We start from the raw sequence: 16,030 nt of genomic DNA, 5'->3' as shown, positions 1-16,030 counted from the left end.
TATTCTTTTTTTTTACTTTTTCGGTGCATTTTATGCTGGTCGTCAAAGACTAGGAAACAGAAGAAGAAAGCAAGCCTAGCACTACTTGTTATTGGTAGGAAGTAAATCTCTTCATAAATCATTCTGAGGTAATGAAATTGAATTGATAGAACTTGAAAGTTGAGTAAAGTAAAGTAGATGTAATGAATATAAAATGTTTAAGAACCTTGAAAAATAATCATCCAACTTTATTCAATCAACAGATGGAAACAATATATAATTTGAAATTTTTAACAAACAGTCAGTTTCAATAAAAAAATAAAACAGCAGCTGACTCAATGCTCAAAAGGAAAAAACAATCTTGAAGTGGGAAAACTAAAGCATCTGACAGTTGTTTACTCTCCAGAAGTTACTGTAAAATGCGAGGAGAGCATCCCAAGTTTCCTCTGAATTCGATCAGTGGTCTCACGTAGAGAAGTTGAAGTGTTGTTTGGGAAGAACGAACAAAAAGAATCTGCAACAGAGAAGTGAAGAAAAATGGTTAGAAGCAGAAGATAGCCTGGTGAAAAAACAATGTTAGTTGCCGCTTGTCAGTTCTTCGCAGAGCTAATTTTTAGAAAACACTTTCTTCAAGTATCATCAGTGAGACAGATTCAAAATTTGTATTAATTTTGCCAAAAACTACATATAGTAAAAACAGTGCGATAATATGGAGGTATACTTCTTGGTTTATTTGTGTCAAAAAAAATGATTTCCTTAAGATACAAACCCAAAATTTATACCTATTCAAATTCCAAATTTTTCACCAGAATGTAATAATTGTCAAGTTTTTCACCAACATCTTTTGAAAAGATTACAAAGATTTCATAAAATGGTCAAGTTTCATGGTACTCACAAAATGTATGAAATGTCCATGACTGTTTAGGCTTGTGGCTTTTGATATTTTGACTAGAATATAACCGGGTGGATACAGAATGTAACTAGAATGCATAGTCCTCTGTCCTAGAAATCTTAGAGGTAATACTGTGAGGTTGTTGCTGTTGAGTTCGTTCCTGAAAAAATCACAAATAAATATCACTGTCAATTTTGAAGCAGCATGCTGAATCTTCCTAAAGTTGTATTAACTCTGTCAATTCATGACTGAATGAAATGATCAATGATCATACAGTCAGGGTCAATTTATAGCTCAGAATCTGTTCTTTAGAATGAAACTTGGATCATGTCTCTGGTATTATTTGATTTGAAAGGGTGCATAGATTTATTCACACGCCGAGTCAATCAAGTGTGTCACCGTCGTGAAATAATCTGCAATTGTAACTTATCTGACACCAAAATCTTTGATTTCCTCTGTTTTGCTTCTTTGCAGCTATTTACTATTGATGCAATTGCTTACATTTTTGTGAAGTGGGCTTTTTCAAATTGGTAATACCTAAGAGAGGGTTTAGATTGCAAGTTTTTCGGAATTCTTCCGTTTCTTTATCTTTGATTTCCACACTCTTCTCATGGTACTGGCATATGCATTTAATTTGATGTATATTTGTTCAAATTTTCAAGCTAAATATAACTTTATTCATTCTGCTACTGCAGTTCCAAAATAGAACCCCACGTTTTAAAGGACGTTCCATTGTCTTGAGCTGTCAAGTCATACAATGCACGGACGTACAACAATTTTCAAACAAACAGTCTTATCAGACTTTTTCTACAATTTCTTTAAAGAACAAAAAAATGCTCTGACCCAGTATCTATTTTCTCGAAGGTTTTTGTTGTATGTTTCATAGGCCAATATGTAGTCAAATGAGGCATTTCTTCAAATTTCTAGGTAGATTGTCAGTGCATATTATCCTAGATTTAGAGGTTGAATTTTTTCCTAATTTTTGACAAGAAAATGTCCCCAAATTTCAAGATATAAGCTCTTAATTAAATGTCTGACCAATTCATGATTTTTTCATATTTCTTAAGCATTGAGTAAAAATGTTTTGCAAAATTTATTCATTTTTCATAAAATTCAGAGAAAAATTTTAGACCATCAAATGAGGAGAGATCGGTACTGTCATTAATTGTTTCCTTTTCCTATTTTGTAACACTAAGAATTATTCACCAAAAACATGCAAAACTTGGTAGGTCTTCAAAATTTGATTGTCTACCTCGGCATTTGCTGAAATGTCTGATCTGACTAAATAGCCTGCAACATTTGTACTGTGTTGTTTTGTTCATTATGAAATTTAACTGACTTTTATTGGGATAGAAATTTTTCAATAAACCAGTTTCAAGATTTTTTCTGAAGCATTAACAAGTCGCCAAACTGTAGATTTTTAAAATCTTAAATAAAAAGCAAATTTTTGACTTAGTTGAGAATGAATAGTCTGCCAAAAAGAAAATGATAAATTTTGATTCTTACATCTATCTCATCAGTTGAGTAGTTTGCCAGAGATGTACTCCTGTGTGAACCACCCACATAATAGACGCCAGATATTTCATTGGTATCAGTGTGCTTCAGAGTTTTGTGTTGTTTTTTAATTTTTCTAAAGTTGCTTGTAGCATCGTACGGCTGAAACATGCAAAAGAGTGAATTCCTCATTGATCTACAAAAGAAGCAACTTCATCATTAAGGCATAAGGCTCATTTTACACTGCTACATTTGAGCAACCAAATTCTCTGTGTGAAGTTTTTTGTATCATTTATTTTACATCAAATCTTTCCAAGAATGATTCCTTAATCTTTTACGAGAGAGAAAAAACAAAGAGGGGGACAAACTTTTTCAATTGTGTGTGATTGTTGAGTTCACAGACACCAAATATGTCTACTTATATACTATCATTAAACTAATTCCACGGAGCCATAGAATGAAAAATCAGGAATTCAGAACAGCTGGACTAGGTATTTGAGATTGCCTCTTAAAAGTTTCCCTGAGATATTTTAAGTAAAAAGCTATACCTTAAAATTTCGGACAGGTTTCAATGGAGGCAGATGGAATTCGGTCGTTTCATCTGAACTGAAGCAAGCTTTGCGCTTCGGTATTCGGGAGAATGTTTTAGCTCCTTTGTCCACTCTGTATTCACAAATGAAGATGTGGTCCAAGTCTGCTGAGGCGGGCTTTTCCCTGCAGTACGAGCTTAAGTTCAGCACATGACAGTGACCCACAATTCTACTGATAGGGATTGTTTCACATAGGGGCGACTTCATAAGTTCGTTGGGGAAGAATCGCCGACTTGGTTCGTGAAAAGTTTCATGTGGTCGCAGGAAGTAGTAACCAAATGCATAACCATCGTTGCTGAAAAAATATATCATTGAAGTTAGATAATACAGAAGTAATCTGTTAAAAAATAGGTACAAAATTGTAAAGCATGAAGTAAAACCAAGTATGTTTAGTGGTCAGGAAAGACAACATAAGATCAGGTTGAAATAACTAACTTTTCTTTTGTAGTTTTCTTTTTAACCATTCCCAGATTTTTTATTTCCTTTAAAAGAGGAGAGGGGGAGAGAGAGAGAGAAATTTCGAACAATCAAGCTACAACTGTTCCAAGTTTTTATAAAAGGACCCTGTAAACTTCTAATGGGGATGTGTACCAAAATCCATTTTTCATTTTCTTACTGCATTATACTCGTCCATGGATGCTGATCAAAGTTATCAATGCACCATAATTCTATGAGCCCCCGTTTTTGATCAATCCGCGGTTAAACTTTCAATAATTCCTTGAATAAATGAAGGTAGTGCGGAGATGAAGAGTTGAACGTCTCATTTCAGCACTTGAGTAAGGGTCGGCTGTGTGTAAACAAAGTATCACATACAGTAAAACCTCAGCGTGTATCGGTGCATTGTGATTAGCAGCCACTACTGCCAAGCGACAGTCGGATTCCGCACGCTTTTTCTTTTCACCGTCCAAATTAGTTTCTTTCTCCATGTCACTCTCATCGTCACCAGATAGACAAGGTGAATTTTTCTTTGCAGCCTGCCCTTGAAAATTATCGAAACTTCAACCGCGGATCGTGTGGAAACGGTGGCTCATAAAATGATGACTTTTGATCAGTGCCATAGACAAGTTCAATGCAAGAAAAAAATAAGAAATCAATCTTGGTACACATCCCCATGAAGACTTTTGCAGGTCCTTTGTGCTTGACTTCAGGTCTATTGAGGAGGTGGAAATTTCATGATTACCATCATGATTACTACTACATACTACAAACTACCAATTTTTACTGTTTGATTTTGTCACACAAGCACCAGTAAACTGAGTAACTCTTCTTAGATTTTTGCCACTTGCAGCTTAGACAGTTGGTAGAGAAAAATAGAATACTTGTGTAGACTCTTATCATTCTTTTTCAAAATTATTTTCTAGAACAATAAATTCAAAATATTGAATAGAAAGATACTTGGTTTTTGAAACTAAAATCTTATGAGTAATTTAAAACGTTCCGACTCAGAAGTTTTTCTCACATTAAAAAAATCATCCTACTCGATTGACTAAAACTAAAATGCAGTCGGTGATAAAAGCATTGCTTACTTTTCGTCTCGCCAAAGCCGCTCTATGTGAAATACATTACAATCAGCCCTTCCAAAAATAGATGTTGCTACAGTTTCATCAAGTTTGAGCTCAGAATTGTCTTTTGTTATGTAAACATTCTCTCCTGTTTGTATGATACAATTTTCTGAAGTTAGTGCTTTAAAGTACTTTTGGCCATTTCCCATCTGAGTGAGACCTACTTCAATGGATGTTTCTGGAGTTCCAGAGACCAAAATCTGAGAACAAGATTTATTAGCATCATTGCCTGAGAAAAGTTTCCGACTGCTTTGGGTCCTTCGTGAGCTCGTATGATTTTCAACAAACTGTGAACTACAGTTACAAGAAGCACTATTTTCAAACTTCAACTTTGATTTTTCCTCACTGAGCAAGTTTCTGTTACATTCTTTTGATTCCATGGAGGCGTCCTGTTGTAGATTATTAATTTCTTTTGATGTCTCCTTCAGTTTCTGGAATGATTGCAAAGTTTGTGAAATTGTTTCCAATTTTTTGGTGCTCGCGTCAGATTTTATGTTTAATTTTAATTCATTGCCTCTGTTTGATGAAGCACTATTGTTTTTGTCAACAACAATTGCTTGAACTTTGATTAAGTTACGAATCAGGAAACATGAATTTGCACGAATGAATTTTGATTGTTCATCTGTGAGTAGTGTGGTGGTTCGACCTTCACTGCCAAAGGCATGAAGTTTTCTGGGTAGAAAGAAGGAAAACGACGGATTGCTTCCATCAAAAGTATCTGACATATCTTCATTTAAATCAGAACCACTCCCTGAATCATCACACTCTTTGCTGTATTCATTTCTGTTGGACTTGATTCTTGTGAGCGTTTTGGGAGCTCTGTGAGACGCCCAAACATCAAAGGGAAGGGTGAAGTCAGTTTTTTGTCGTACCCTTTCTGCATAGTATGAAAGAGATGGCAAACTGCTGACATCCAGCTCACAGTTCTTCTGCTCACAACAACTGTCAATCTCAACATCATTGACTTTAAACTGATCAGAGAAGAGTCCAGCTTGTAGATACTTCTTTTCTGCGATAATTAATTTACTCCTTTCCATTAATTCATGAAAATCTTGCAGACGTGTTTCATGTTTGGTTTTTTTATCACAGCTTTTCTTGTTAGCTTCAGCTAACAAGAGACTATCCCTCCTTTGCCTGGGACGGGCTCTCAAAGAAACTCTTCGGTTTTGAGTCGAAGGATTAATTTGCTGATGAAGAGTAGTCCCTAGGAAACTTACATTTTCTACATTTTCTTCGCCTGAATTTGGAACAACATGTTGACCATTCACCAGGTTACTTCCATTCTCGACGAAACATGAGGGCTCTGGAAAGAATTTAGAAGTAGATGGAAAATGTTTAATTTTGTCTGTTGTCAATGGAGTTAAAACTATGGTTTCTCCGTGACGAACTGGATCTTTACTTCCAATATGAAGCTTTGCGGACAAAGTTTTTTCTTTAACGTTGGTTTCATTAGAAGTGTTACTTTTTTTCTTTTTCTTTTTAGTTGGGAATCCAGTTCTATTAATAGTTCGTTTCCTTTTTTTCCTATTTTTAGAAGAGGTGACACTCTCAATAGGGACAGTATGACAATCATTTGATACGGATGTAGTCTTTCTAATAAATTGTGTGGCCTGATCTTTCTGATCAATGCTGCAATTATCATCGCTATCTGCTTTTGGTATGGACACTTGTTTTTCTTTAGTTTTTGGTGAATAAGTTTCTGTATCATCAATAGTCCCACATTTGTTGAGATCTTTGGTTAAGTTTCGAATGGGGTCGAATTTTACTTCTAAGTTCAGGTTTGATTGCTCCGCTGAAGGGATGTTTCTCCGATGCTTCGAGACTTTATTGAGATCTTTCGAAGACGAGCTAGAAACTTTGAGATCATTTGAAGGAAGTAATGTGACAGATTTCATTTTTTTGCATATTTCATCTGAAATTTTGGACAGTTTTACTTGTAAAGTTTGCTTACAAGTACTTAGATCAACTTGGACTTGACTGTGTGTAATCATATCGTTGCATTGACTACCACTTCTTAGAGGAGGAGAGATTGAAAATGTCTCGCTGTTGGGCACATTTTGGCGTTTGTTCTGGAATCGCTTTTTTGGAGTTACTGGAATTATTCTTGTCTCATCACTATTCTCTGAGGACGATTGACAAGAAATTTCTTTGTTTTCTTCAGGTACTGGTATAGTTGGAGAGATAGTTTTCCCATTGATGTCTTGAGCAACATCAGTTGCAATTCCCGCAGAATCCGTTTTAGTACAGGAGTTAGCTGCTATTCGATAGAGGCGTTTTTTGAGCGGTAATCTTCTGTCGTATTTTTCATTCCTCTGAAAAGCAGAAAGAAATCACAGGATATAGATAACTGTTAAGATTTAAGTAGTAATCTGATTTCACCTAAGAGAGAGCATAAAGCAATCTCCAGAAAAAGAGTCTGACGGAATTGAAATATGTAACTATTGTGAAGGCCAAAAATTTCTAAAAAAAATATTGCTCAGAATATCTTCCCCCTCATTGCACTTGTGTACACTTGCGTCTTTTAGGCACTCTCTTTCTCATCAAGATGATAGCAGGGCTGAGTTGAATACTCATATTCGACTGTTAGTGCTTTTTTAGTGTGTTACCTATGTTATTTTAAATTGCTGTTTTAGCTGAACCAAATAGACCTCCCCTCCCCCAAATGTATAAATTATACACAAAATTTAATACAAGTCTGTTGAGTCAAGTAATGAGGTGAAAGAAAAAAATCCCTTTCTGCATTATTCAGTACTTGCAAGGAAAAATTAGAAAAAATTGTTCGTGTTTACTTAACTTAGAATTTAAATGGTCCTCCTAAAGAAATTAAATCAACATCGAAATAAAAATATTCGAGTGAAAACTGTATAATCTGAAGGGACAAGTATTCCCTCTCCTTGCATCTGATAAAACTACTTCTATATGCATGGAGCCTTGTAAAATTGGCGATGATTTCTTTACTCGCTCATCCTATCTTAGATATGCTTTTGTAGCTTTAAAACAAGTCTCAATTGAAGCTTTAGTTGAATAAAAATAATGACAATTAATACAACCAACAACCAGGTTGTCATATACTCACAAGATCAATATTTTTTTTCATCTTCTTCTTGCCTAACAGCAAATGTTTCGCCGTTCTCTGCTCTGAGGAAGTGTCCTTTCTTCGACTACTCCATTTTTTCTTTTTACTTTTTGAGAAAGGTCTATCAGGATCATTATCTGAGCAGCACTTACAACTGGAAAAAAAAGAAATTAGAGTGATAGCTTAGCAAATGCAACTGATCAGTGAAAAATTGAACGTTTTAAAGGTTCATCCTTGTGTGGGTATCTAATGTGAACCCATTTTCCAGGAAACGTTCATCAAGTAAGAGCTTGGAATGAATTTTATTTTTCATTCTATCTTCCTTGTACAAAAACTTATTTAGTATGAGTTTTTAAATTTTTTTTTCTCTTTTTTTTTTAATCTTGATGAATCTTTCTGAACTTCATATAATTTATTTAAGTTTGGACTTAGTGACGGATTTTTGTAAGAACTTGTACTTCGAGGTTACATGAACGTGAATCTCTTTTAGGGTCTAACAAAATGTTCCCTTTTCAGCTCGCATAAAATTTACTCACGTTTGTATGCAGGAAATTAAGAAAATAGTTTCTTTTTTGAACATTTTGAGAGATTTTTAAAGTGTTCATAACAGATATTGTTGGAACATGTATTTATTATTTGGACAGTAGGTACCTAATTTGTCAATTTATCAAGGCAGCTAGAATGCTTGGAGGTACTCACCTAAATTTACTTTTGATGATATGATTTGAGGCACGGGTTAAATGAGGATTTTTTTCCACAATAGTAAAGCTGTTAAATTTAGTGATTAATTTATCTACATCAGTGGTAACATTGGAGTCGGCCACGACAGCTTTTTTATACTTCTTTTTCCGTTCTGACTTCAACCAGCGACGGACTTTCTTGATTCGCTCCCGATGCGGGCTTTTCTTTACCACCTTCTTACTCCTCTCTTCAATTGAGATGAGTTTCTCAACCAGAGAGCAAATGTCTGGTTTTCTGGTCGCTGAACTTTTCCTACTACGGCCACCCTTTCTTTTTGAGTGTTGAGATGTTCCTGCACTCTCGCGTTCAGTAAATAATGATTCTTGCATGGTATCATCCATCTTCTCGTTTTGTTCTGGGGAAGACTGAGACCTTTTGAAACATAGCTCGTAACCTCTTGCTCTTGACGATGGTGACTTGGTCTCAACGGATAGTGGCGAATACAAATAAGCAGAGTTGGGTGAGCTAGTGTAAGAGGGTGAGCCTCCAAAACCCGAGTCCAACGATACGTGGGAGACAGAGCAGTCGATTTTCACTGACTGCTCCCCATCACAATGGATGCTATCTAGATTTTGGCTCTGCCTGCGTTAACACTGCTGCGGAGAGATCTGCAAGAGCTGAAGTTGCTGTCTGGTGACTTCTGCTCTGACAAATCTATTTCAGAGCTGAGGGGTGTACATTCATAACCAGGGGACGGTTTCAATAACCATCTGTCAGCCAATGGGTTGATCAAGTCTGTATTCTCTGACGATGATATATTCTCTGCCTGAAACACGTCAATGGAAAGAAAAAAATGGGATCAATAAGAGGAATTAAAAATATCTGCTTGAATAGTAATGAAAAAAAAACTCCAGACTGATAGGGAATTTACCTTCTGCAGAAAGCGGCCAGTAAAAACGCCTGCAATCTCTGGACTATACTGCAGTGCTAAGGAAGAACGCCGAATGAACATTCGAGAGTTGCTAAATTTCCTTTGATAAAATGTATATTTAGAGAAAAATTACGAATATTTTTCCTTGACATTTTTAGGAACTTTAAATCAAAATAAAAAAAAATTCTCTGAAAAATTCTCTGAAAATTATTCATAAGTATACCAAGGAATTCGTGTTTAATCGAAGAAAATTTTGCAACGCCTGACGGTTCATACGGCGTTTTTCCTTAGCACGGCAGTATACGACAGAGGCGGACTGGCTCTTCGAGACGGCCCGGGAAATCGCCAACAGACCAGCCCATCGCGGTACCGCGGTGGACTCCCTCCACCATAATTTTTCGATATTAGCCATAAGCGTGCCTTGGTTATTTTGCAAAAATTGCCCAAGTTAGGTCAGATGGCAGAGTTCAATTTTGCGTGAATGTGATACCAAGAATATTTCCCTGGAAATTTTGCCGCGTTTGTGATTAAAAAAAAATGTCCAGTTTCTCTCCCTCGATGTTAGCTAAATTCGACGTTTTTCGGACGATAGAACGTAACGGCATTCCAACTTGAAAAAATTTCCACTCGTAAATTCCATTTTTACCGAAATACATATAGGATTGCAAGCTCGCGGTGTGCACTGTTCGGAAATGGGGAACATCGGGGTAGGGTTGACACAAGAAAATACGACTTTTTGAGAGCGCGCACGGTGCACCGTACTGTGCGCGCAATGCATGAAGTATCCTGCAGACTTGTAAGGCGCTGATACACGCTGCGAGCACCGTGTACTGTACGCGCAATGCATGAAGTATCCTGCGATCTTGTAAGGCGCTGCTATGCGCTTAGAGCCGCGCGCGTGCTAGCTCCGCACCGCCGGCCGCTCTGGGTTTGACGCGATTATTCAAACTTGCGTAGTCAGCGGTTTTCAACTTAGGATTATGAAGTTTGTTGCAATTATTGTAATTTCAAATGATGAAACATTTCATAAAACCCAACTAATTTTCTTCACTTCATTTACACATTTTTATAAATAATTTTAAATAGAAGTGTGCAACGACTTTTACGTGTAGAGCTCCCTCGTTACGCAGTAATGTAATGACGTGATTATTTGGACTACATATTGCTTTTCGGAACTACAGTTTCTGGCTCATTCTTAAAAACACTCGTGTTCATAAGGAAATTAACGGTGCACACGTTGTTCCCAAACAAAACCAGAAATTGTGGTCCCTAATTGCAAAATGAAGTTAATACGAACAATGAACTCTTTCGAAACGTACGGTGATTCGATCGACATGAATCTATCGAAAAGTAAAAACGTGTATCGATTAATACCGATTCGATCGAAAAATTATTGAAAAATGGTGTCGACTCGATCGAAAAATAAAAACTTGAACCGATCGACGTGATAATGTTGAAATAGAAGCACTAATGCGGCAAAATCAATTAAGTTCTAAACTCAAAAATTAATATTCTTCCATCGAACTAAGCTCTCGATGAACTGGTACAATGCTGCCGTACGAGGGAAAAACGCCGTATGAGCCTTCAGGCGTTGCCAAATTTCGCTTGGTAAAAAATGCATTCTTGACGACATTTGTGCATATTTTTCCTTGGAATTTTCAGATATTTTAGATTAAATTGCATACAGAATTGTCTGAAAAATTTGGGGGAAAATATTCACTATTTTCCTAGTAAATTGAATTTTTGTCGAAGGAAACTTGGCAACGCCTGAAGGTTCATACGGCGTTCTTCCTTAGCACGGCAGAATGACCATGGGGCATTTAATTAGACAGGAGGAAGCCCGAAGTGGGGTATGTTAAATATACTCACCCTCTCAGTGGTGGCGAGGGGGGAGTAATGAGCACCATTTTGATGAGGATTTTGGGCGTTGGAGGGGGCAGGGGGAGCTGTTGCCCCCTCTGAGATCTGGACGGGCCCAGACAAGTTGAGAGCCACGCTGACGCCACCGTACGCCCCGTCCAAACTCTCGATCAGCGTCGATGGGGAGTCGTTGTTGCGAGTGTTCAGCGAGACGAAACCTTCTAGGCTCCCGCTTCCCTCGACGTCTGGCAACACTGCAGCAAGATCCTCCTCGTTGATGACCTATCAACATTAACACGGGACATAAAATTAAGCCACATAAAATGAGACAGAATGGGTCAGTTGTGCTGGTCACAGAATCGTGTTTTGATGCTTGATTCTTGTAGATTAGCTAAAAACAATAAGATCTGTGCAAACAGCAACTTTCTAGGTTGAATATTAACCGTGGTATCGCGCCTTGAAAAACTTGATTTATGACGTCATCCACCGCGCGGTAGCACGTACCATGATATGCACAACCGCGGTGGATGACGTCAAAAACCTGACTTTTCAAAGGGCGATATCTCGGTTAAAATTGAAAGTTGAAAGTTTCTGTTTGGACGAATCTTATTATTTTTAGCTAATCTACGAGATTTAAACGACAAAACACGATTCTGTTACCAGCGCAACTGGCCCATTCAAAGTAAACTCAATGGAAACTAAAAGTTTTCAGGAGAGCCATTTGACCAAGTGCTGAACTTTTTTAATTAAAATTCCGGTCGTAATTGGACCGCGTTTGGCAAAAAGGAACCAAGCCACATCAGCTATTGCCAAATTGAACGGGGGAATTAAATTGCTTACAAGTGAACGCTTATGCGGATTCCTTTGAAATTTTTGAGGAATTTGCTTCGTACTACGCATAAAATTTACTGAAATTTGCACAAAAATCCGCACAATCGTTTTCATGTAAAAAATTGAATGGCCCGATTAAATTCGGCAATATCGAATGTGGCTTGGTTCCTTTCCGCTTAACGCGGTCCAAGTTATATGAAATTTTGAAAATTGTTAGTTTAAAGTAACTCAACACTTTAAAGACTGAAACTTTGAAGTATGCTCGTATGGCGCGTCTCAAAAGTGAAAAAAAATATTTTGGTTCCCTGTGGTCTGGTGTTTGCCTACTCTGTAAATTGAAGGCAAATATAATGGTTTCCTTGGAAAATCAGGTACGCTTCATCACTCGCTCTCTTCCATCAAAATTCGCAGTTTAGAATGCCTGCCAAAAATTTTAGCGCCATACACACACACCTTCGAATGCAATAGGCGCTACTACTAGAGAATCGTTACTGAAAAATTGAGTTCAAACCAAACAGAGCACAATTGGGCTGACTGAGATTAACGTGATTAATTTGATATGATAAGCGGAACATTATCAGTTGGCCCACAATGTCTTTATCACTTAGCATACCTTATGTATTTCGGCTAACAATGAGTTCCTTTCGAGAAGCTACGGCTACTGACTAAATCCCTCTTCTAAGTCATTCTAATATTTAACATGAGATTTTTTTGACAGGAGATATTTGAAATCGAAGAAAATCACAAAATAAAACTGAGGATAATCGGAAAAAATAAACGTTCCTTTCGCCAGAAAAAGTCGTCATTTCTGTCTCGAGGACGAAAGCATTGCGCCCAGCAGTGAGTAGTGTCCAAGTAGCACATGCAGTGCGATGAAAATATTGAAGTAAAATTGCGATTTACTGAATTAAAATCGTAATTTTTTTACCATAAAAGTTGAATATTCTTTCATCATTTGGTCGATAAATGCCGATTTTAAACAATCAACAAAGTGAGTTCCATGCGTCAGAAAGATTGGCATTGTGCAGTACAATGAAAAATAGCAACTTATTTCTATCTTATTGTAATATATTTTAACAAGCCGTATGCCTTCAATCAGTAGATAGGCAACACACACAAAACTCCGATGCAATAGCTCTAATTTTACTACCTACGTAATTGCTATGTATTGCAATCTGTACTACTTGGGTCTCAAGCGAAAAATTGAAATCGAAAGAAAAATAGGAAAACTTCAGTCGAAAAGAAATACAACAAATTAGCTTACCTGCAATTGCTCTGAAATCGGACATTGGAGGGTGGGAGTCGTTTGCTGGACAAATTCTTGGGCCAACTCTTGGATTTTTTTCTCCTTGCCCGACTCATTCTGGGCGGTAAAGTCATTGCGGGTCCCTTCGTTTTGACTGGGATTTGCGATGAAGTCTTGGAGACTTGTTTCAGAGGAACTGTTCTTGAGTTTGCTCTGCAACAAGAGTGATTTCGCATTAGAAACGTCGCATCAAGTAGAGTGAAAAAACAGACAATACAAAATTAAACTAGCTCTTACCTGAATTTCAGAAGGCGCACCCTAAGAAAAGCCAAATTCGAAAAAAGGTATTAAACAATTTTTTTTTTTTTTTTTTTTTTTTTTTTTTTTTTTTTTTTTTTTTGCCCCCCATTGCTATCATTCTGTGGCGCGTAAATATGTAAAACAAGTACCTACATACTTTAAACTTACTGACATACTGTCCCTTTCCCCACCACTCATTATCGCTAAGGCGTATTGTTGTTTGTGGCCGCAGTAAGGGGTAGTGGGTACCTTATTCGTACCTCAACGTAAATATGAAGTAAATAAAGGATATATAATAATAAAAATAATATAGCAAATGTATGATAATTCAAAATGACTCTTTGGGGATAGGTAAGTAAAAGGAGTGAAATTAGCTTGCAGGGAGCAATTTTTTTCTCTATGTTTCATTCACTATCAGCAGCGTAGAAATGGTTCACATTCACCAGGGACGAAACTTATTGATAAATTAAACCAAAAAGGATAAAGATGGGGCACTCAAAAAAGCTCCAATAAAGCTTCAAAAAGATTCATTCTGGCGATTTAGAGCGACAAGCTTAAATATTACCCCTAAGTTTCAGTAAAATAACATCTTTTAAAAAAAACTTTTGATTAACTCGGACCCTGTTTAGTTGAAAAACGCCCACTAACAAACGATAGCTTTCTAAGTTCATTCCGTTAGATTCTCATGTAAGCTTGCCGTGCCAACACCGACAGCCACCACTTCCATTCTTATTCGGGCCACGATTGCTAGGTGGCTCCTCGCTCGAATCGTATACGCAACTATTCTAACGCGGGGGTAATGCGTGGTATCACGCTCATTTGAAGGCGAACTAAGCCGCAAATCGTTGCGCTGAGTGCATCTGCGCAATCTTAGTGTCAAAATGGATTGTTTTTTAGTTTCTCGACTTAATAAAAGAAAATGATGAACTTTCTTTTGATCGTGATGATATTGAGGTCCATCAGTCAAATCCCAGGATCCCAGTTCGAGACCAAAATGATTTTGCTGAAAACCTGCACATTGTCACGGTGCAGTATTTAAAATATACCTCCTGCGTATTTAAAGTAATTCATTATAATGTGAGTGTTACAGGTAGAGGATTTTGTTTGTCTCGTTTTTCTGCTTTTCTAGATACGGTGAATGGAATTGTCACCACAAACAGGAACCAATCTAAAGAAATATTTTATAAATATATGCGAAATTTCCCCCGATGGAATCGCATCCTTCCTTAAACTTACTCGTTCAAAATGTGCTCTTACATGGGAGTATGCGCAATAAAAATGAATGAAATTTTAACATTCCCGCGCTTTGCATTTCGATCTTAAATTACTTTCTGGGTGTAATATACGTATCGATGGTGAAACTGCAGTAATGTGTACCTCCTGTCATTCTGTATTTTCTACATGGGAAACCACTTATTATCATTACTTTAAACTTGGGTGATCTTTCTTCCCTGTGTGAGGAAAATTTTGTGAAAATTTCGAACCGTGATGTTGTTTGGGTATCATTTTAAAATATAAAATAAGAGCAGAGATTTTGGAACACCGCAACCAAAATACGCATACTTGCAGTTTCACCATCGCACGGTGGATCAAGTCAATAATGGGAGAGGTCGAACAAAATTTAGGAACTTTAAACGCTTATAACTTCATTTATACAAAACTTTGAGGTTCTCAAAGTGGTTCCATAGGTAACCTCGTGAAATTGTCTTCCGTTAGCACCCCTTGAAATTTAAAATAAGACGATATAAACGTCAAAATTTGCCGTTATAGTTAACAATTTCATGTTCGACCTCTCTAACTGACTCGATCCACTGTGCGTCGGAATAAGAAGCGATTGACAGTGAGTAACGAAAGATGTACTCATATTACGCCAGCAGTATCAATAAAACATTAGAGGTAATCACTCCTTAGGGATATTGCACCGTGCGGAGGGACCGATAAAACTTATCTAGTCCACGGATCAAATCCGTGTTTATTTTTAAGCGATTGTCTGCGAAAAGGGGATAAGTTGAAAATTACCCATGAATAACACGATGCCACGCCGGGTTCGCGGTGGGCGCACTCGACCACGAGTGGTGACGCTCGCCTAGCAACGCCTCCGTTGGTCTCGCTTGACGTCATCAAAAATTAATTTCCAACCCTTAGTTGAAATAAAAAGGCTGCCTCAGGAGTTTACTTTCGCGGTGCGAAGGAGGGAGGGTCCTCGCTTTTCTTTCTACCCTCCTTAAAGCTCAACAAGGGGAAATCCCGAGCGGTAGGTCGGGAGGGGACGGAATGGTGGGGTCCGGGAACCGGGACTTGGTCAACTTCCGACGCGACGACGCACAGTGGACCCGGTCAATCGGAGCGGTCGGACATGACATTTTTGACTAAAACTGCAAATTTTGATGTTGAATTCATCACATTTTAAATTGTAAGGGTTGTCTCTGGAGGAAATTCGACGAGGAAACCAATGGAACCACTTTTAAAGCCTCAGAGTTTTGCTTGGACGGAATTATGAGCTTTCAAAGTTTCCAAATTTTGTCTGACCTCTATTGTGCGACGACGCCTTCGCTGTACCGTAAAAAAAGGTATGAGCCTCCGACACT

At 37.5% G+C, this 16,030-nt stretch overlaps 2 protein-coding genes across 2 annotated transcripts in view; both read right to left on the bottom strand.

The window, feature by feature from the left end:
- Nucleotides 1-202: 202 nt before the first annotated feature.
- Nucleotides 203-8,900, bottom strand: LOC109035559 (uncharacterized). The gene is made up of 7 exons (XM_019049233.2): nt 8,293-8,900; nt 7,594-7,747; nt 4,482-6,829; nt 2,914-3,250; nt 2,378-2,527; nt 875-1,031; nt 203-493 (listed from the first exon to the last, which is right to left on the bottom strand). Exons 1-6 carry the CDS (start codon nt 8,673-8,675, stop codon nt 960-962), a joined length of 3,444 nt encoding a protein of 1,147 aa, XP_018904778.2. The 5' UTR covers nt 8,676-8,900; the 3' UTR covers nt 203-493; nt 875-959.
- The window catches only part of LOC140225123 (uncharacterized), an 80,835-nt gene continuing 73,704 nt past the window's right edge, over nt 8,900-16,030 (bottom strand). Inside the window, exons 3-5 of the mRNA XM_072302786.1 lie at nt 13,161-13,355; nt 11,075-11,347; nt 8,900-9,100 (exon numbers count right to left, since the gene is read on the bottom strand). Coding sequence (XP_072158887.1) covers nt 8,900-9,100; nt 11,075-11,347; nt 13,161-13,355 — 669 coding nt within the window. The remainder of the gene's footprint in view (nt 9,101-11,074; nt 11,348-13,160; nt 13,356-16,030) is intronic.

This window comes from Bemisia tabaci, chromosome 1 (assembly GCF_918797505.1).
Source record: "Bemisia tabaci chromosome 1, PGI_BMITA_v3".
Lineage (NCBI taxonomy): Eukaryota > Metazoa > Arthropoda > Insecta > Hemiptera > Aleyrodidae > Bemisia > Bemisia tabaci.
The sequence above is the reverse complement of the archived record's forward strand: the minus strand, read 5'-3'. Positions and strand labels throughout refer to the sequence as shown.